Source organism: Xenopus tropicalis, chromosome 1 (assembly GCF_000004195.4).
Source record: "Xenopus tropicalis strain Nigerian chromosome 1, UCB_Xtro_10.0, whole genome shotgun sequence".
NCBI lineage: Eukaryota > Metazoa > Chordata > Amphibia > Anura > Pipidae > Xenopus > Xenopus tropicalis.
Genome location: NC_030677.2, coordinates 167,644,215 through 167,667,372, shown reverse-complemented (window position 1 = coordinate 167,667,372; position 23,158 = coordinate 167,644,215). Strand labels below are relative to the sequence as shown.

Genomic DNA, 23,158 nt, shown 5'->3' with positions numbered 1-23,158 from the left:
ATTTAGAGTAGCCAAGGAATGCAATGCATACAAAGTTAATATCAAACAATGAAGCAGATCCAGACAAACATGTAACATTTTCAATAGGGAATAATTTGCTCCTGGTCTAGTAACCTTTAGCAAATAGTCAGGCAGCAAAATAGCAAATGCTGATTATCTGCTATGGGTTACTAGAACTGGTACAAACTTTATAAGTGTTATGGTATTAGCCATAAGGTACAGAGTTCAATACAATTCTTGTCACCTATAGCAACCAATCAGCAGGTAGAATTTACTGGTCAACTGTTTTAAAGCAAACCAGCTATTGTTTGCTATAGGTTACTGCACCTGGGCAAACGGTGTGCTTTTTATTGCCTAAAGCACAACAGTGGGTAATGAATGCAACAACACCACACTCAAAAAGTAAACCAACACACCAAACCTACTTGGTTAGATATAAGGTTATTTCGTTTAGAATGTACCTGTGCATCCCGTTGTTCCCTTTTTCACTGCATACCCAACCTGACAGTGACATACAAATGATCCTTTGGTATTCTCACATTCCCCAAACATACAAATGTTGGAGTTTATATCACATTCATTTACATCTATGGAAAAAAAATGAAAGTCAGTTTCTGACACCTGAAACTTGCAAAATCTTAACTTTAGCTGTGATAATAGGAAACAATAAGAAAGGTGACTGTTATTGCACAGACTGTACTAAGGCTTGCTTGGCTTTTTGTATTTTAACATTTCAATAACATTGTGATCTTTATTATAAATCCACTGTAATCACTCAACAGAAAACACTGAGTCATTGTTGTTTCTGTTGCTTTGTTGAAGCAGTCATGGGGTAGAAAAAAATGTAAGTAGGGCCAGAACTAGGGTTAGGGAGACAAGGCTTCTTCCTTTGGTGGTACACCACTAAAGGGCACAGTTTAAAATGACATTATGACAGTATCTCTGTCACTGGCTTACATTACCAAAGTGTTATTTACATTGAAGCTGACTATTTTTTATAGTTGTTTAATTATTTGCCTCCCCTTCCAGCTTTCAAATAGGGGTCACTGTCCCCAGCAGTCAAAAAAACTATTGCTCTCTGAGGCTGCAATTTATTGTTATTTTTCATTAATTATGTTTCTATTAAGACCCTCTCCTATTCATCTTTCAGTTTTTCATTCAAACCATTGCCTGGTTGCTAGGGTATTGTTTTACCCTAGCAATCCGATAGCTGCTAAAATTCCGAACTGGAGAGCTGCTGGAGAAAAAGAAGAGGAAGGCTGACGGCAAAAAATGCAATCATAATGAAAAAGATCAGGAGAGAGGGAATAACAAGATTCTTTTTCTTTTACAGGTTAAATGCATATTGGTGGGGGGGGGGGGGGTACACCAATTGCAAAGCTTTGCCACTGGGACTCCAGAACACCTAGTTCTGAAACTGAATGAAAGAGTATGGAATGTTATCATACTGATACTAATAAATATGCTTTCCTGAGTGAGAGATGTAAAAAAAAATGTTAGCTTTCCCATAGACTTGCATTGTGGGAAAAACTTTCATGACTTTTCACCTCGACATACTGATAGAACAGACACAGAAAAAATGTGTTTTGACTGCGCAAAGAGGGAAAACACTTTTTGGAGGAAAACAGTGGGGAAGTGGGAAAAATGAAATAATGAGGCATATCATTAACATTGTTCCAATCCAGTAGAAAAGTCATGAAAAGTTTCACAATTGTGGCACTGGATGTCAAGCAAAAGACCTTGATTTAAATCTCTTTAGAAACTCCCTGTGGCCTTGGACAAACCCTGGACAAGTCAGTTAATCTCTTGGTTATTTTCATGCTGTCTGTGCTACAATACTAATCCCAGTCTTTTAGTTTAGGCTAAACTATTGCAATCAGGAAATGAACAAAGATCTTATTGGCTGTTTGGAGTACCTGCATTAGTGCATTTAAGCAGGGATATGGTAGCCCCCTGGTTTCCCAGAATATATAGCATCCCTATGGGGGCTGCCATGGCTGCTATAAATCATATTCATATACAATGTACATACATTGCATTCTCTTTAATGAAATCTCCCACACATGTATCTGAAAGGGCCACCTCTAATCCTGTACTATATTTAGACAGTTTGACTAACAGTGCCCTGTACTTCAATGCTTATTATTAAATTAATATTAAATTAAAGCAATTGTGCCACAATGCTGTAACTTGAAAACTAATTAAAGGCCTTAACTAGGATACTTGGGACCTGGAGTCCTCAGGATAAGATGTCTTTCTGTAATTGGGAGCACCATGCCTAAATGCTACTAAAATATAACAATGGTACTGTTTTGCCACCAGCGCTGACTTAGCTGTCATCAGGACAAGGTACAGTCTTATTTAATGTTATTCCAGTAACTACTATACACACTCCAGTCACCAAGTCTTTCTTGCCATTGCTATGATTACTGTAGTATCTCTGGCAGAAGACGACTTTTACTGTTCCAGTGATTACAATACCATGCTCATTACTATGACATCTTTGGACCACACTGTTCTATAGTTATTCCAATAATTACTCTACCATCTTTTGCTAGCACTGTTCACAAACTTGCTCCTTTGCAGAAAAGATGGTATCAAAGAATTATTATTGTCAGTCTTGTCATTATAATGATTACTACACCATTAGTTGTCAGCTCTGAACTAGTAGTGGTTGTTACAACAGTGATCTTGTGCTGAAGAATATGAAGATATCCATAATACTTTTAATGTGTATTCAAGAATTAAGATAGATTTATAGAGGTTTTTGTAAGTAAATATGTACGTTCAATGTATACATCAATTTATAGTACAGTGCTGAGGAATATATTGGGCTTTATAAATATGTAACAGCAGTAATAGGTGGAACACTATGGGGCCTATATATTAAAATGTAATATTGCATTTCTATGATTCAAGAAAATCACATCAGAAAATTGCAATCCAAAATTTCTTCAAATTCACATTTTCCGAACTATAAATGTGATAAATTGGGCAGCTAAAACCTACTGTGCTTTTACAGAATCATTGGGAAGTGTATTTTCAAAATTGAAAAGATATTATTTTTTGAGTTGTTTTAAACTGTCGAATGAGACTTTTATTCAAGATATTTTTCTGCAACTTAACTCTTACAATTTAAGTAATTTTTATATATATGTTGACAATCAAGAAAAAATCCCACAAGCACAGAGAAAAAACTCCATTGAATTTAATCAAAATTATTTATTATGCAATTAAGCTCGGAAAAAACTTGAATGTGAAATTTGATCAACTGGCCTCTATGGCATTTGGAATAAAGGAATATTTGAATTAAACTTTTTCATTCTTGCACCTCTAAAAAGTCACAATAATGCTGTTATCGGTCGTATGAGTTTACGCTCTAAAATCAAGAATTTTTCAAACCAACTGCATTGTTAAAACTCAAAATATTTGAGTTTAAATGGACGTTCATTTTCATGAATCTTCTTTATTTTTCCCAAACAGGAATTGCTGCAGGAGCCATTTTAAGAGCATTGGCGCTCATTCTTGGAATACAATAATGTGTTTAAGTTTTCACTTGAAAATGTGTGAAATAGAAAACAATTATGGGATTAACTTCCCCTTAAAAGTGTGTGAAATAGTAAACAACAATGGGATTAATTTCCCTATGAAAATAGGTGAAATAGAAAACAACAATGAGATTAATTTCCCTATGAAAATAGGTGAAATAGTAAACAACAATGGGATTAATTTCCCTATGAAAATAGGTGAAATTGAAAACAACAATTGGATTAATTTCCCTATGAAAATAGGTGAAATAGAAAACAACAATGAGATTAATTTTCCCTTGAAACTGCGTGAAATAGGAAACAATGAAGTGATTAACTTTATTTTTGAAACTCTTTTGAACTAAACAACTAATTTCCACAAAAAAAGCTTTTAGATGGCATATTTTTCTTCTGGATTTCTCCGTTTTGTCGCAAAATAAATGGAGGAAAAAAATTTATTTTTTTGTGACAAAATTTTATTTTTGTGAAAAAAATAGAAATCATTAGTTAAATGCCTTCCAAAAGGTTTTTTTACACTAAGAATGAGCCTTACTTTATTGGGAATAAGCCTAAATTTATTGTGTCAGGGGCCTGAAGTATGAGGAGAAATGTACAAATAAAAAAAAGAATCAAAATAAAAATGGTTTACAGATAGAGGAGGATGAAAGAGAGACCAGAACAACATCAAGAGAAAAGGGGGAGATTTGCAGTAGGGGGAAAATTGGAACTGGCAGACAGAAAAAGTGCAAATTTGATAGAATATGAAAGCTGATAGCAATGAGAGAATCTTATCATAATGAAAAAGATCAGAGAAAACAAGATTTTTCTTTTACAGGGTAAATGTATAGCTGAAAGGACATGATCAAAGTTCTTACCAATACATGTTTTCATATCCATGGAAGCCATAAACCCATCAAAGCAGAGGCAGCGATATTCTCCTGGAATGTTGGTACACTGGCCCCCATCGCAGATATCTGGGTTGTCCTCACATTCATCAATGTCTACAAAATGTCATGAAACAAGAAAAAATAGTTTGAAATAAGAACCATACATCACCCCATAATGACAACATAGTGTTTTTATCTGCTCCAGTTGGTTGTAAGCATTGTCAAGTATGAGCTATTATCATGTCAAGTATGCCAGCAATACTACCACATGTAGCACTTATTCAACTTGAAGATTACTAACCAGAGTGCATGGGGTTATAAACTGTAGATACAGGCACTTTGAGCTTTGCCTCTGAACTACAGATATAGAACATGGTTAATTTACTTACTGGCACCAGCACAGTTACCCATAATGAGATCTTTGTTTTAGTTTTCTACATTTTAGAAAACAAATTGCTTTCTGGTTCTAGGTGCCTATGTTATTAAACTAGTGCCTATTAAATTAGGCCGAGAATTAGCTCCTACACTGGCACAACTCTCCTACCTTGCCTGCACCCAGAAGCTCTGTCTCCACCTAAGTACAAGCAGACACTGCAGATATTGGCTGTGAAATTGGAACTCTTGAGTTTTTTGCCATCAATATGTTAACAAATTAAAGTAAAAAAATATATTTAAAACAGTGACACAGTATTATATATTTACTATATTACTAACAAGGAAAATAATCTGCTACTAACACATAATCCTTTTGTTATTGCACTTTGTATATTGAGAAATACTAAGAAGTACCCAGAAATAAAACTGTAAAGGTTGGGATGTGAAAGCATGGGGAGATTGTGATTGAGAAAGTGTTAAAGTAGAACCAAAATCTCAATCACTAGGGGGTGCCAAATGTAAGGCCCCCCCCAGTTATTACAATAGCTTAATAACCAGGGCTCCTGTTAACTGGGTATTTATGCAGAAGTACATTGGTGTGATCTTTCTTCCTCTTCTCTCTGCTTTTCCCCAGGCATGGGCATGCACATTAGATTGAAAAAGCAAGCTTGTAGATTGTGGAGTTGAGCTCCATCACTGAAACAATGATGATATTTCTTACCTGTGCAGGTCCTCTTATCTGGCATCAAGGCATAGCCTTCAAGGCAGCTACATTCATAGCTGCCTTCTGAGTTTGTGCAATGTGTATCGCAACCACCATTCATAATGGTGCACTCATCAATATCTAGGGAAAAAAGTAAAATGTGAAAAACCTTTGTCAGAATTCTCCTACTGTTGCTTCAACAGCTGGGTTGCATCAATATGTGTAACAGACTTGTGTCAAATGAATCAGATGCAAATGACATTTGGAACACACGCTCAGAAGTGATAAGGCCATCAAAATGCAAGCACAATGGGCAAAAATAAGGCAGATGCAACTTAAAGTGCAGCTGAAATTATATTGTAATTACAAGAGGAAATGCTATCACTCACTGCACTTGGCTTCATAAATGACCCCTCATAATAAATATTACCTCGCTTTTGCAAGAGTGCACCTTGATAAATCCTACAGATACGGCAGATTTAAGAGATGATTCAGGCCCTTCAGACTGTGTATAGGGCTCTTTGTCAGGTTTGCCTGACCAATATGTGTCACAAAATCATCCAGATATCAATCAAGCAGGTTTAAACACCACACTGGGACACAGATGCAGACCTCACCCTCAAGACCTGCATTCCTGTCACTGTGATCCAGTCATTTGGCACAAAAGCCAAATGATCAGATCAGCCCAAAATCACCCACTTCAAGGTGGGCATATCATTGAAAGACCGCCAAAAGAGCGGCCTAAATTAAAGATAAAACTATAAGTAAATAGTTCAAGGTACAAAGAGACTTACTGTAGTTCCCTGTTGCAATGCATATAAACAATATGTTTATAAACGTATTATAGAATGTTACCACATATACACAGCAATACTAGGGTACTGTACAACAGATTTACAAATGTAAGCAATACAGCAATAATGTTGGGCTAATTTGTGTCTCAACATCGAAAGGCTAACTTACCAGTACAACCAAGTCTGTCCAGTGTAGCTTGGTATCCCGGATTGCAAGAGCATTGGTATGTTCCAACAATGTTTACACATTTGCCATTTCTGCAAAGATTGTCACTTAGGGCACATTCGTTGATATCTGCAAGAGTTTAAACACAATTATCTATTGTACAATCCCTGCTTATTTTATTGTTACAATTATATTTTTAGTTATAAACATAAAATAATGAATAAGAGCATGAAAATAGTGATAGATCAGAATTAAATCAAGGGGAAGATAAATTAACATCCTTGATCTTAAAAAGTCTGTTACTTTTGCTTTTACTACTTTTGTTTTTCCTACAATTTCCCATTATTTTTTTGTCCCATCAGCAAATAATATAAGAAACTTCAGCTGGTTTGAAAGAGTTTTAAAGCTAACTTCTTGTGCAGAAAAAAAAAACATTTTTATACAAATTAAATTTTTCTTATATGGGGAAAAAAATATGTCTCTAGCTTTATTAATATTCTAAAAATGCGACCATAAATATACCTGCCTTTAAATATAAAATGAGGACAAAATATTAATTTCTGCTAAGAAGAATACTACACCCAATGGCAGGGTGTTTGGAAATGGGACAAGTTTTGACCTATGACTAAAATAATTTACTCCAATAAGCAATCAGTTGTTTAAAAAATATTATCATTACAAACTCTTCAGAAAAATCTGAAAAATCAGAATTGTTTTTAAATATCCTTTTCTTAATCTACTGATCTCTCTGTATGACATAAGACTTACTGAATATTTATTACACAGGATAAAAAGGATAAATTATGTCTCGTTGACACTGTGGGGCCGATTCACTAAAGGTCGATAAAACAAGCGCTATTTATAAAAATATTATCGCTTCTTATTTTTTGCGACTTAGCTCTCGATCCACTAAAAGGACACGTGTCATAATTTAGAAGTGATGTTCTTTGCGTTATTTAACTCACGCTGAGCGGTTTTCTTGCATTATTTCCCGCCGCGTGCGTTATTTTCCGCTGCGCGTGATATATTTCGCCACTTGCTATATTAGCGCACGATTTTACGCACAGAACCATTACTTTTGGAAAACTACTGTTCTGATAATTACCATTTCCCTGAAAACTGGAGGATGCATGACTCTAGGGCCAACACACTTGAAAATATCCCACTGCAAAGTCCATGTTGTGTTGCCAAAAGCTCACAAACCACAGTACCGCCTGCCCCAAGTAGGTGTTAATCTTCGTACAGACTAATGTGTTATTTAGCTTGTTTAACGCTGTATATGTGTTTGTGAATCATGCGTTAGTATTATTTCTATGCAAGAATTAACGCAATGTGAGGCAAATAACGCATTGCGATAGTGCATTTTTTTGCGCATGCGATATGCGTCTTAACGCATGCAAAATTACTTTGATGACTTAATTATTGCATGCTTTTTAACACAAAAAAGCATGCGATAAGCGTTATCGACCTTTAGTGAATCGGCCCCTGTATTTGTTACTTTATTAATGGATAACAGCAACCACAAAAAAATTCTCCACTTTGCTGCACAGAATGAGTCTTACGTAGTAATTTACAATATTTTTCTAAAAAAAAGAATGAAATGAGACAATGTGTGTCTAATTATATCATTGTAAAATCAATGCTACAGATTCTGCATTGCAGGTTCCTGTTTGTCCTGTAGGAAAAGGCACACTTCCTATCAATGTATAATCATACTCATGGTACTTTTACTTTGTCTCACAGCTACTTAAATAAATTTGTAAGCTAATAAAATTTAGTTTTCACTCTCTATACAGATAACTGATTTATTGTACTCACTTACAAGATAATTCAAATATTCTTTAATAACCTACCTACACAGGCATCCCCTGAAGGTGTAAGTTCATGCCCATTAGGGCAATTGCAGAGAAAACTGCCCTCAGTGTTTATACATTCTCCACCTCGACAAAGCAAAGGGTTCCTTTCACATTCATCTATGTCTGTAATAAAACAATGTAATTAACAAAATTACATTTGGTATAGTAAATGACAAAAGACAGGAACACCTACAATACTGAGACAAAAGCTAAAAGCACACTCCTTGGACTGCATTTTATGATACAAGATATTCAATATAGGGATACTTTATTAGATCTACCAAATAGAAAGTTACACCTGACATCCTTCTTGATATCCTGAATTCATCAGCCCATGGTGAATCCAACATGTCTAACAGTTACAGCATATTACTGGCTGTTAATGCTACCCTAAATGTAATGCATTGGGCCGAATCTTTCCAAATAAAGTGTAATTACAAGAAATTTTAATTCATTGTTTAATAATTTAAATGATTTGCATAGCTCCTTTGTGGCAGAAAAAATATAAAGTGCACATCAAGGCCACAAAGTTACAGAACCTTGGCTACTTACCCATGCAGTTCTTCATCATCATGAAACCACTCTCAAAGCCTTCGAAGCACTCACATTCAAAGCTTCCTGGGGTATTAATGCAAGTGCCACTCCCACACAGGTCAGGGGAGATGCGGCATTCATCAATATCTGTTGAAAAACCAAGCAATTCAGGGTAGTGGGTTAAATAAAGTATGGTCATCTTTACTGTACTATGGTTTCCAAAATTCAAATCAGTATTGAGATGTGCATGGATTAAAATACCCAAAGATTCATGTTCATGGATTTAAAAGGTCCAGTAAGATCAGAAAATAATAGGGTTCCCGAGCGCTTGTAAAAATTATAGGTTTATATAGATAAGTAGTTTTGTAGCCATGGGGGCAGCCACATGATCTGAATCTGGGCTGTTAAACACACATTTACACAACACAAATGCTTCAGAAAAATTAGGCATTTTAGTTTTAAATAATGAATGTAAACATGGGTCAAACCCTTCTCAAATAAAATAATATAAGGTTTCTTGGCTGGAAGGGGTTTATTTGTAGAATAAAAACTTTAAATGTAAAAAAAACATTTTGACTTTTTGGCATCACAGGTCTTTAATGAATCTATTTGCATTCCAGATGGATAATCTGCTCACTAAATAATGCACACATTACGGGGAGATTTAGCAATGTTCAAATTAGAATTTTTTTCACAATCGAGTTTTTTTGCTCTAAAAAAACTTGAATTCGAATCATGGTCTGGTATTTATTAAGTGCAAAAAACCTGAAAACTTGAATGTAAAACTTCACCATCTAAAAGCTTGTGAGTTTCTATAGAAGTCAATAGGGTTGTCCTACACAAAGTCAAGCCATATTTTCAACTCGATAAACTTTTTTATTCAAACGAGTCTTCCTTATTAATTAATAAGCGAGCATTTGATATGCAAGTTTATTTGATTTACAAACACAAACTCAAATTCACAAACTCGAAAATAAGCCCATTAATGTTAGAGTTTTTATGCTTACCTGTACAATTTCTTTCCTCCATATCCAAAGCAAAGCCATTGTTGCATTTACATTTAAAACTTCCAATTGTGTTTCTACATTTTCCATTAGTACAGATTCCAGGGAACGCCTTGCATTCATTAATATCTAAATTGAAAAAAACATAGGGTAGGTCTTCATTAGGCCCCAAAGGTGGCTAATTCTATGTAGAGAAACACAACTTTATGTGTAATTAAAGCATACATTCCCACTAGTGGCAAAACTATCCTGTTTTTACTGATTCATCAGGTCCCAAGCATTCTGGATAATACTAGCATACAGCTTATTTTAAGACCATGGGTCTATACTTAAGAAACTCAGGCAATAAAACCATGTATAGTATGTGGTACTTATAAAAAGGCATACAGATATAGGTTAAAAAATCACCCATATGACATCTCCAGGACTCGATTTCCTGAGGGTGCTGCCTGTACTAAATTTCTAGGCCCAACTCACTAAGGAGTGCTGGTTACAAAAAGAAAGCGTGTTAGTAATCCTTTGAAGCACAAAACAAAGGCAATATGTTCTTATATAAATTATATATATATATATATATATATATATATATATATATACATATATATATAAATGTTTTCCATTGTTGTCTATATATATTGTATTTTTGAAACATACAGCACATTAATACACACACCAGCCATTGGTTGGTGTAAAACACTGGATCCCCCTGCGCCTCCTGGCAACCAGTGTTGCTGTAACCATATGAAGCACAATTTTTATAACATAACCCCCAAAGACTCAGAAAAAAGTTAAGGAGAAAAGGAAAAATCATTACCATAAAACTATCATACAAAAAAATTGGCTAAAATAACACATAACAAAATATAACAATGGAAGGTAGATCATTTCAGATCAAAGTATGAGTGCATGGGAGTAATTTAGAGTAATAAAATCTGATTTAACCCCCTTCACTGCATGGACAGTATTAACACATGAATGGTGAGTCATTAACGCATAGGAATACACTAAGCCCATATGTAATAATATGCGCAGTAGCTGTAACCCATAGCAACCAATAAGATATGTGCTTTTAAACAGGTGACCAGTAAATTGTACCTGCTGATTGGTTGCTATGGGTTACTGCTCCTGGGAAAACTTGGAGCCTTTTATTAAATAACCCCCTAAGACTAAGTTTAGTGGTAGAGCAAGTCATTAGCAGAGAAGTGGGTTAAAAGTAATTTGATGGTGCCTTCTACAGACAAATGGAAATACAAAATAATGATGTTACCTTTATAGAAAGGTCTCCCAGACAGAACATCTCCTCTGTTAGTAAAGCCTGGTCCTCTTGGACACAAAAGTTCAAATTCTTGAGACCCAGGTTTCGGACATTCCTCGCATTCTGTACCCCAGGCAGCTCCAACAGCGCAACAGCAGGCATCCAGCCGAAACTTGCCAGGAACTGGGTGAACACATTCATCTTCATCCCATTTTAAAAAGCAATGTTCCATTCGGAGATCTGCACACAGTTAGAGCACAGTTATAGTGAGTAATTAAACTAAGGAGTAAATTAAGGAGTAGCTACAGTATCAGGAAAAACGTACCTAGACACAGTCTCCCAGTTCCATCCAAAGTCAAGCCATCTGGGCACTCACAAAGAAAAGATCCCTTGGTGTTGAGGCACAGGCCGTTGGGACACACACCCGGGAACACTTCACACTCATTGACATCTTATAGAAAATAAAGCAATTCATTGCATAATAAATAAAAATCTCTCCATAAAGTATCAGTCTAAAGCTAAAAAAGGAGAAAGGGAAATGGGATTTGCACAGCTTATTGGTTATCTCTTATGAATCCTGTGCTTGAATGGCTGCCACCATGGCTACAGAGCAGCCTATTTATATGAACTATAGTAGAGTTTTTGAAGCAAATACATCAGTTTTACCAGTGCATGGCAACAGTACATTATATTGTCATTCCTTTAAGACACTTTCATTTTTAGATGTTACTGTTCTCTAAGGTAGCCAAACACATGACAAAAATATTGTACGGAACAATGTTTCATATGATGATTGGTACGGTATATGATATGACGTCCTGCCAATACTGTTTAATTTCAGTGTGTAAAAATTTCATGTGCTGATACACTTTGTTGTATAATTTACTAGTTTATGATAAACTGACAGATGAGAAATTGAGGTCCAGCTGCAGATGAGTTTCAGCCCTCCCATATATTACTCCCACTGGTAAAAATTATGTTTAACTATGCTTAAGAAGTTCTTGTACAGTTTATATATAGTACACAAGCTGCTATTTAGCCATGGAGGCAGTCATTCATGCTAAATCCGACTATAGAGCAGCTGTGTAAAATAAAGTGTATTTCTTATACTCTTATCCAAATAAAATAGAAACAGATCACCTGAAATTGTATCACCCACTGAATAGTAAAGGGCAGAAGTCAAAAGAATGGCCAAGCTATATTTTACTACATTTAGGTAACTCGGGTAAAAAAACCAAGAGTAGTTTATTCAATTATTGCAAAACAATGAATGGGTTCTTTAAAGCTGGAGGTTGTCAAACTATCGTATCACTCCCCAATATGCCAACCTTGAGGCCGATCATAACATTGACAAATATAGGCTGTTAGGATGAGGACTGCATTAACAAGTCGATGCGGTCCTCACCCCACATGATATTTACACAATGCCTGATCAAAATCTAGCCAATATAAAGCCAGATATTAGTTGGACAGGCCTGTTGGAGGGCCCCATACAAGGGCCAATAAGCTGCTGACTAGACCAGAAAGGACCAAATCTGTAGCTTTTATCCGTGCATGTATGTCCACTTTTATTAGTAGACTTGAGCCTGTTTGGTTGTAGGATCAGATTTTGCTTTAATTGAAAGTATTAGAATTTGCTAAGAATAATAGAAAGTCAGCAGGCAAAACATTAAACCCAAATCAATGTCTTCTATGTTCTTGCAGGCCCTGTATGCAATAATTATGTTTGGTTTGCACTTGCTAAAACAGTGTAAGCAGAGCGGCAGGTGGATTTGAGGAAACGCTGAATTTTTTTAGGTTTCAAAGTATGCTTATTTACCATGGATTACATTTTAAATTGTCCAAAATGCTTTCCAGTATATTTTAAAAACCGTTAGCTTAATATTTCAATTACAAATATTTAAGGTTTTTTACCTTCACATGAGACACCTTTCACTCTTGCGAATCCCCTGGGGCAGGCAGGGTCTAAAAGACAAAACAAAAAGAACAAAAAAAATGAATTGGGTTTCTAACTTGTATGTTGTCCAAACAAATAGTAAACAGTAACATACCTATTTCACATCGTTCACATGGACTTCCCCAGGCAGCTCCCAGAGTAGCACAGCATTCTGACTTCAGTGTTGCTCCATTTATGTTAACTTCACATCGTCCATCTTGTATATTAAGCCAACATGTTCCTTTGAGGCTGTCTGTGGTAAATAAATAGTTGTGCAAAAACATGTAATCATGTCATAAAATGTACACCTTGAGCCTTAAGCAAAATTTCGAGAAAGACCATGGTCTGAAAGTCTTCCTCTGTTTATTCAGGTAGGGAAAGGTCTTAAAAATAGGTGCCTGGTAGTTATGTGCAGGTTGAGAAACACCCGACCCTAACCCGCCTGCTCCCATCCCTAACCCTACCTGACCCGGCTTCTCCCCTTTATTTATAGACCCGCGCCCACCCTACAATGACAGAACCAAAAGCCGGCAGTGTTAGGTCTTGGGCGGAGAGCAGAAGCGATCAACCCGAACCTGCCCATCACCCGCAGGCGATGTGCCGAGGTCAAGCACAAACCCACCCAGCCTGCGGGTTAACCCGCAAGTATTGGCCCAGCCCACACATCACTAGTACCTGGGCTTTGCCAGTCCGCCTAAAAATATGGCATAATTTAAAAGCAGGGCTGGATCTAGGGGTAGGCAGAAGAGGCACATGCCTAGGGTGCTATAACCAGGGGGAAGCTAGACATGTCCCTCTTCTTCCTGCCTACCCCTAGTTTGAGCCTTCTTCTCCCTGCCTGCTCCTCAGGTAACCCTAACCCCAGCACAGTGATTGGTACTTTCACGCCGCCGCCCAACACCCTCACACACTTTGCCACACCATATACACACACTCATCCGCATGCAGGGAGGAGGTGAAGTGGATGGCTTGGTCCGACCCTGCTTGAAGGAAACATTTTATAACTAATCATGACACACCACTATAAAGTGGAGAAAGTTTCTATGTTATGTACACATGAAGGCTCATGTTAAGGTATACTATGCTAAATTGACACCTTGTATCAATGGTTATAGGCATACACTGGTGTTGCCCACTATTACAGGCTTGGCAGTTATGGAGGCTCACCTATGTGTCTGTATGTATTTTAACTTTATTTATAAAGCGCTCAAGGATACGCAGTGTGCAAAATGAAGGACAAGTATTATAATACATACAATAAATAAGAATAATTACACAGAGGTTAAAGTGCCAAGTGGTAAGAGACAGTAGGAAGGAGGTCACTGCCCTGTAGAGCTTATAACTTACCTATGCAGATGAGGCCAGTAGCATCCAGCCTGCTTCCAGGTGAACACTCACAGTTGAACGAGCCAAGAATATTTCTGCAAGCCCCATTTACACAAGGGCTACTTTCACATTCATTTATGTCTGCAATGCCAAAGATGACCTTGATTAGATGTGCTCAGAAAAATATTGCTATTTGCGTATTAGTGTGTCTTCCCTGCTGCCACTTATCGATTTTTATAATTGCACTGCTCTTGTCTTAGGGCACCAACATGATTTAGTAAGGTGTACATAACTTTGCATTATTAATATATAATATAAAAACTTGGCTGAGAGTTTTTTTCTCTCTACAAGGTCCCAGTTAATTGTCCCTGATAAATTAGAACAATGTTTTCATGGAAAGTTTTAGCATTCCAAGCCATAGCATGCTGTGCACAAACAGAAAGACTTCATTGTTTCTGTCATTTAAGGCTCCACCAGGTTTTGGACAAATTATAGAAAGTTAGTGAGAAACAAAATATTGTATAATAGTGTCTGTGGGTTTCAGAGCTAAATGAGGCAATGACCTACATTAAACAGATGGTGCTAAATTTTGCACTTCCTGCATATAGCTTTCATGCATGAAGATAAAATAGTTACACTATATAACAAAACCATTTGCCCTTCCAGTCCTTTTGAGTACTATCTGGGTGCCATATGTAAGGTCTCAAATGCAAGTTCTCTCTAACATGTAAAGCATTACACAGAAATGACACAATGAAAATAACAAGTAAATAAGGGAAAACATGATATCTCTCCAAAGGCTGGGCAATACTGAATATATAATGAATGCTCATTAAAGGTGACTAAGACTAAAGCATATACACACGGACCTCATGAAATACACACTCTATATTTCAAATGATAAAAGTATTTCAACTTTGATACCATATGCCTTTATTAAACATATGTTTCATATCAGTGCATATCAAATACAAGTGTTTAGCAAGGCTACATTGTAACACAGGCAAAGTTCCCTGGTCATGTAACTAATAACAACCTACGGAATATTTGCTTCCAGCAGGAGAACAATGATTGAGCTTTTAACGTTACTTTGGTAAAAGAAATGTTAAATGCTCAAAATGCAACCAATATAACTTGTCAGTTGTGGTGATGGTAGGAATAGCAAGCCCAGTTATGCTTTAGGAGACAGTGGCAAATTATTGCTGGCATTATTATTTAGCCCAAATGTACTTATTTCTCTTCTACTTTAACAAAACCCAAATAGCAAATGGTGATCTCTAAGGCTCATTATAACTATATTTCCTGTAATGTTTTTATCAAGGTCATTTAGAACAAATATTTTTCAGTGAACATAAAAAAAATAACAGTTGATTTTGTTTTACCTTCGCAGGTTTCACTATCACTTCTGAAAACATATCCTTTAGGGCATGTACAGCTGTAGCTTCCTGGTGTGTTTCGGCAAAGCCCATTGTCGCATAGCAGCCTGTTCACTAAGCACTCATCAATATCTAAAACAAAAGGGGGTCATCTTAAAGATAAAGGTTTCAAGTCCAACATAAGGGGAGCATAAACCAAAAGAAGTGTTTTTCTCCCCATACAGAACTGTCTTAGGCCCTGTCAAAGTCGCTGGTTATGACTGCTTAGAAAGGTGCAATAGGTTGGATTAGGGTGTCTCAAAATATCCTCAGCTCCCTGTTTTTGTTCATCCAAACATCAATGACAGTGTCATAATAACATTTGATTTTGACACTTCCTACTGATGTCTGAATCCAGCACCACAGGCTAATTGTACTAGAGTTGAGCTAGTCATGGTTAGAAAGAGAACACAGTTCACAATACTTGTGACAATAACTCCTGATACAGAGATGTGCTAAAAGCATATATAAAAACTGAATTTAACATCACAGTAATCTGTTGTTAGAATACATCATGTGCCAAGAAAGGATACCACGTGATGGTACTTTAGGAATATGAGTCTTAAAAAGCAGCTGCAAAGCTCAAACAGATGTAAATGTTTGTTTGTATTGCCGCAAAGAATGTTTGGTATGAAAAGAAAAACCACAATTAATTCTCTTGCATTTTTTCATTAAAATGACACAAAGCCAACAAAAACCAGTTACACAATATGCTATATGGTCAGAAGTCTATGGATACAGAACATCACTCCTTTAACCTATATATTAAGCAATGACTGAATTCTGTTCTCTGTTGCTGCTGTGTTTGTAATCATATTGTTTAATGTAATTCAACAGAAGGAGAACATTTCTAAGGTATAGTAAATATAAACAATAACTGTACATTTAATCAGTGCATATTTAGAAGGCACTGTATTATAATGGTAACTAGATATATTTTCTGTGACTTCCATTAACAAAAAAAAATCCCCCCAAAAATAGGAGCCCATATCCAGGAGCTATGAAGAGAGGTGAGACAGAAAGACAAGCCATTGGTAGACAAGGGAGTACAGATTGCTCCTTCTTAGTATCAGTTGAAAGGAAGGGAAAGATACATTTACAAATAGACAGAAGATAAAATATTGATTTATATTAATGGACAAGGAAAGTTAAAATCATTGGGTGGGTTCCAACTTGTAACCAACAGTGAGCAATATTACAAACCTTGGTAGTTTCTGTAAAAAAACAATCTGGCGAGTTGCGAGGATCCACAGATTGCCAGTCTGGACCTGGGTACTGTGCAGTACAGCAATTCTTGGAAGCTGGGATGTACTGTGCATACACCCAATCAGTCTGGGTTGCAATTTTACTCAGTGTAGGGTGTCTAGCCTGGCACCCACCTTTGATTTTAACTTTCCTTGTCCTTTAAATCCATGCCCTTGTATTCAGATACAGCTGTTTTTGAAAATGTTCTGGCAACTAATGAGTTTGAAGAGTAAACACTTGATTTGCACTAATAACTACACTTATGCAATTATACTGTGGCCTCCACACGAGCCACGGTATAAATCAAAGTAAAGGCAGAAACCCAGGGTAAGTGGAACTGATTCTTTGACCATGTGAGGCAAAAGTGGGCATAAACATTTGTTTTAATGTTTTAAACAGTAGACTTAAAAAGATTTTGATATATTGTTTCACAATAGAATTAAAGAGAATTCTAGTTTAGTAATAACAGATGGCTGATAAATTATGACTTTTTCTGATTGTTCTGCATAATGAAGGATGAGGTGTTTGATGTCTGTCATCCTGCTGAAGGGGTAGACAATTAAGCAATACAATTGAGCTACTAAGCTGGTTGCTTTCCAACAGACATTTATAAAGACAGAGTATGCATTCATGATATTTTCCAGCCGTTAAGCAGATTTTTATATGTAATTACAGGAAGGCATTAACTTGGGGATATTGCAGACTGATGTGTAGACCTACTATGAATTATGATTTTAAATATTCAGAACCTACAGCAGAGGTCCACACATATCAGTTGTATAATATTTATAGAAATGTATTTATCTCTCAAGGAATACTTATTCATGCCCTCATGCTATTTAGCCTAGCATACTGTAACCTTCTGATTGGCCTCCTTTATTCCCAGCCCTTCCCCTTTAGACTATCTTGAAATCTACTGCTCGACAAAACGAGTTCCTTCTGTTGAATATTTATCTTAGCTACCCATGAGGCAGCACATAACTTCAACAAAATCCTTCTCTTGACTTTAACAGCCCTTGACTCCTCCACACCTCATTACATCTATTCACTTGTATGTCCACATATTCCAGGAGATCTGTTATGTTCCTCGTAGAACCACTTCTGTTCACAGCCCCCACATCTACTCTCTTGCTGTAACTTACCTTTGAAATTCTATCCTTGAATAACTCCATATGCAAACATATCTCAATCTCTTCAAAACTAAACTCAAAGCCTAACCACTCAGGGCACTATCACAAAATCTGATTCAGCTGTGGTACCTGTAACCATGTACCCCAACCACTGTGAAAAGCATCAGTCATTAACCTTCCATCTGTGACCATAAGTGGCCAAATGTTAGATCTATGGGGAATGGAGTACTTCACTCCTCTTCAACTTTTCATTTGGAATTCGATATTGGAATCTTTTTCTGTCTGTTCTATGACTATATTTGAAAATGTATAGCCCCAAGATAATTAAACATATATCCAATTATTAATGATGAAAAGTCATCAAGACCATATTTAACAACATGAGTTATAAAAGCATGATAAATAAATGAGGACCTTTAATGACACAGCTATGCTGTACAAAAAAAGGTATTATAAATCAAATCTGGAAACATACCTATACAATTTTTGCCTGTAGAATCTGATTCAAAGCCACTATTGCAGTTACAACGGAAACTCCCACGCAGGTTTTCACAAATCCCATTGGCACAGATATCAGGGTCCAAAGCACACTCATTGATATCTAAGAGAGTTATAGATGCACCATAAGAGTCTCTCTTTAAGTACATATACGCTTGGTGAAAAACATTAACAGAGATTCCTAATACTAACACTCAGGGTTACCTTCAATAATACATGAGTACTGAATTTCACAGGCCTCTGCTGATACAAAATAAGGTAAAATAGCAAAAATAATAACGTTTACCTCGTCCATCAACAGTAATACCGACTCCTCCACTGCATAAGCCTTGAAATTCAGCTATTGTTGCAAAAAACAAACAACAAAAAATGTGAGAGCTAAACATTTTTACCAGGTTTTCTAAACTTGATACAAATGACAAAAGTGTCAATGTATGCCTAATAGCACCAATCTCAGTGCAGGGCTCCAGGAGTTTCCTGCACCAGTGCTGCATGGCAAACTGGCTGCAATTACACAGTGAGTAGGAACTATTAGGAACTAGTTCTCTGCTGGATGAAAAATCTTGATTATGCTCAATGCTGATCTTGATTATTTTTAAATATCCATACTATTTTGTGCACTGGGGCAGCTATGCTCTTATCATGTACTTCAATATGTTTGATTAATGTAAACTAAGCAATGCAGGCAAGCTTGTGTTGCTAATATGCCTTGTTATCTAAACTATTGTGAGCCCATGATCATAGAAAGTGTCAACAAGCTACATATTTTCATAATATGCCATGCTTTTCTCACAACCTATCTGCCTAAATGTGATATGCACTGCAGTTTGCATAGTGCTACACTTGATGCTACAGATATTTACTATGCAAACTGCCCTTTTGTTGGAACTTAGATACTAGAGCTAATTTTCAGTTGCATGACATGTAAATAACTGATTGACTCCAGTGTGATATTTACGAAATTTCCTAACACTGAAATTTGGTAAAATTGTAATCATACCGGAATTCCGGGGTGGGCAAGGATGGCAAGGTTCCCCAAATCCATAGTCTGGATTGGCACAGCAACATTCAGATTTGGTCACAGCTCCAGGAAAAGGACGTACACAGAGGCCTTTTTTGATTCCCCCATAGCATGTACTACGCATGTGTGTGTCTAATAGAGAATAAAGAATATATATTTAATCACTAAACACTTTTTGAAACCAAACTGGTCAGACAATAATATGGATGATTGTGTGAAGATGGGATTTAAGATAATTTACTGGACCACAAGGTAGGCACAAATAGAAACTTCTTACATCCACCCTTACCATATTAGCAGTCCTTTATTCACAGAAAAGGGTAGAACCCCAATATCTGATGCCACACCTGCCCCAATAAGATTTACTGTTACAACTTGGAACAGATGTAAACAGAAATACAAAATATGTGGACCCTCCTCCTCTCTCACCCCAATATTGGGCAACCCTGAGTTCTCACCGGGGCTACTTTGGAATCATAAAAAGACCTAGGCACCAATCAATATGACTAAGATATACAACTTTATAGATCCAAGGAATCATAAGCCCTACCCTTATATAAGACTTAAAGAGAAATATAAGTAGGCTGAGTGGAATGGAATATTTGCAAGTCCAACCCTTTATCATTTCCAAACTGGGCAAAGCATCAACTAACCCTCTGACTCCGTATGAAAAAATTCCGAGTTCCCCATTTCCTTACAGAGGTTTAATCTCTCACCTTTATAAACTGATGGCAACCTTACCTGAAGACCCCTTTCCCAAAGGGGAAGAGGTCCTCGGGGAAGAGATCACTGATTCAACTTGGTCAAAAATCTGGGATAATGGCAATCGCATAGTTACTTGCACACAGCGAAGAGTAAGTGTTTATAATTTAATAATGAGATGGTATATTACACTAACAGTATTCCCAAACAGTTCTCCAAACTGCTGGAGGGGTACCCACAGCCAGGGGTACCCAGATCCATATATTAAGGCAATGTCCTTTGGTAACAAACTATTGGACAGAGGTGAGCAATCTTATTCGCTCGGTACTTGCAATGCCACTCAATATCAAATTACCACATCTCTTACTGGGGCAACCAGCAGCGAAACTTAAACGCCCAGTTCAGAAATTGATAAACCAGATAACAACAGCAGCACAATTAGCACTTACTTCAAAAAAATGTATATATGTGCCAAGCAAATAATGACGGTGAACTGTGAAGGTCAAGGTCTATTTGCAGAGGTTGATTATTAATTAACATAGCAATAATATGAACAATATGAATAATATGAACAGTGAAATGCATTTCTTTACACAAAACAGTAACACTCATTTACAGTCTAGCACAATTCCTGATCTTATAATATGGGCAAAATACTTGCCGTAACAATAGTGGAAGCTGTGGGAGGGCACAGAAGGGGGGATAGAATTAGTTCCCAAAAAGCATGCTTTAGAAAGGCACAAATATATTTTTGTGAGGGTAGAAGAAAGGGCACCTCTTTTTACCACCCCCTTCAATTGCCCCATTAAATTTTCAGATATTACTTCCGTCTTATTTCCATATGCTTCAACTGTAATAGCCAGTGCCTTACCCACACAAACACGGCCATCCACTCCAATGGCCAATCCTGGAGGGCAATCGCAACGGAACGAACCTTCAGTGTTGATACAGTGACCATTCATGCAGATGCCTGGAGTCTGACACTCATCAATATCTGCAGAAAGTGATAAATCATAATGTCTAAATATTATCACATTGTACTGACATGTAAGTATTTTTACACATACATGGCATATGCTACATTTATTTAAATACATACCGGTGCAATAGCGGCCATTGGATGCGAGCACAAAGCCAGGCTTGCATATGCATTTAAAACTCCCATCCTCATTTATACACATTCCATTTAAACACATATTTGTGGTGGAGCACTCGTCATGATCTAGGGATACAACCATACCAAAATTAATTGTTTTTTTACAGGAGAAAAAAATGTTTAATATTTGTTGGAAAAATGCATAGATTTAAGTTACAACCTTATCTGAAATGCACATAAGCATATATACCTAATCTGAATTAGGTTTATTAAAGGAATATTGTTATGGAAAAACATGTTTTTTTCAAAACGCGTCAATTAATAGAGCTTCTCCTGCAGAATCCTGCATTGCAATCCATTTTTATAAAAGCACAAACAGAATTTTTTATATTTAATTTAGCCATTTAATCTAGCCATATCCTTCATTTCCCAGTGAGCTACAACCACGTGACTGGTGCTCTGATAAACTTCAGTCACACTTTACTGCTGAGCTGCACATTGGAGCGATATCATCCCCCTCCCAGCAGACGATCAGCAAAACAATGGGAAGGTAGCAAGATAGCAGCTCCCAGTTAATATCAGAATAGCAATCAATAGTAACAAATCCAAGTCCGGTTTGGGACTCCTCCAGTTACATGGGAGTAGGAGAAACAATAGGTTACCTGAAAGCAGTTCTAATGTGTAGCGCTGGCTTCTTCTGAAAGCTCAGACTCAGGCACAATGCACTGAGATGGCTGCCAACACAATTATATTACAACTATCAAAAAATAAATTTGTTGGATCAAGAATACAATTTTAAATGGTAGAGTAAATTATTTGCTATGCAAACAGTGTACCTTAGAATTAAAAAATACACCATAAAAATTATGACAGAATCCCTGTCAGCTCATACAATACAAATGCTTGCAGTGTCCTCAGTCACCTAATACACACATTTAATATAACTAATCTAAAATATATTAATCAAAATCTGTCATGTTAGTAAGGATACTGAATGAAAAGTAATGTAAATAATGTAAGTGCTAAATCTTTGTTCAAGGTCTTGCTTCTATATTATACAGTGATCACATAGGGAATAACAGATTTGTAAATAACAAGCTAGAGCAAGCAGAAACATATTATTTACCATGGAGCAAGATGGAACTAGCTGTCGGCAAAGCTAAGCAGGTACAATAACCTAGATCAGTGCTGTCCAACTTCTGTGGTACCGAGGGCCGGAATTTTTCCAACCTACGTGGTTGAGGGCCGATAATGGAAGCCAGTTTTGACCACTCCCCTTTTTGAAACCACACCCATGTTATCACATGACCATACCCATATTAATGGTTGTAGTACAGCAAAAACCTGCCATACTCTGCCTGCCCTACCCTGCCTGTGTGTGTGCCATACTCTGCCTGCCCTACCCTGCCTTTGTGTGTGCCATACTCTGCCTTCCCTACCCTGCCTGTGTGTGCCATACTCTGCCTGCCCTACCCTGCCTGCGTGCCACACTTTCACTGTGTGTGCCATTCTTGGCTGGTTTGTGCCAAACTTGGCCTGTGTGTGCCATACTCTGCCTGCCCTACTCTGCCTGTGTGTGCCATACTCTGCCTTCCCTACCCTGTCTGTGTGTGCCATACTCTGCCTTCCCTACCCTACCTGCGTGTGGCATACTTTCACTGTGTGTGCCATTCTTGGCTGGTTTGTGC

General features: G+C 36.9%; 1 protein-coding gene across 1 annotated transcript in view; it reads right to left on the bottom strand.

Annotated features, from left to right (window-relative positions):
* fbn2 (fibrillin 2 (congenital contractural arachnodactyly)) overlaps window positions 1-23,158 on the bottom strand; it is a 143,189-nt gene that overhangs the window by 57,119 nt on the left and 62,912 nt on the right. Inside the window, exons 14-31 of the mRNA XM_002931725.4 lie at window positions 21,474-21,596; window positions 21,246-21,368; window positions 19,652-19,804; window positions 18,938-18,991; window positions 18,629-18,754; window positions 15,746-15,871; window positions 14,385-14,504; window positions 13,153-13,290; window positions 13,016-13,066; window positions 11,427-11,552; window positions 11,114-11,341; window positions 9,850-9,975; window positions 8,861-8,989; window positions 8,306-8,431; window positions 6,456-6,581; window positions 5,511-5,633; window positions 4,403-4,528; window positions 462-587 (exon numbers count right to left, since the gene is read on the bottom strand). Coding sequence (XP_002931771.2) covers window positions 462-587; window positions 4,403-4,528; window positions 5,511-5,633; window positions 6,456-6,581; window positions 8,306-8,431; window positions 8,861-8,989; window positions 9,850-9,975; window positions 11,114-11,341; window positions 11,427-11,552; window positions 13,016-13,066; window positions 13,153-13,290; window positions 14,385-14,504; window positions 15,746-15,871; window positions 18,629-18,754; window positions 18,938-18,991; window positions 19,652-19,804; window positions 21,246-21,368; window positions 21,474-21,596 — 2,250 coding nt within the window. The remainder of the gene's footprint in view (window positions 1-461; window positions 588-4,402; window positions 4,529-5,510; window positions 5,634-6,455; window positions 6,582-8,305; window positions 8,432-8,860; window positions 8,990-9,849; window positions 9,976-11,113; window positions 11,342-11,426; window positions 11,553-13,015; window positions 13,067-13,152; window positions 13,291-14,384; window positions 14,505-15,745; window positions 15,872-18,628; window positions 18,755-18,937; window positions 18,992-19,651; window positions 19,805-21,245; window positions 21,369-21,473; window positions 21,597-23,158) is intronic.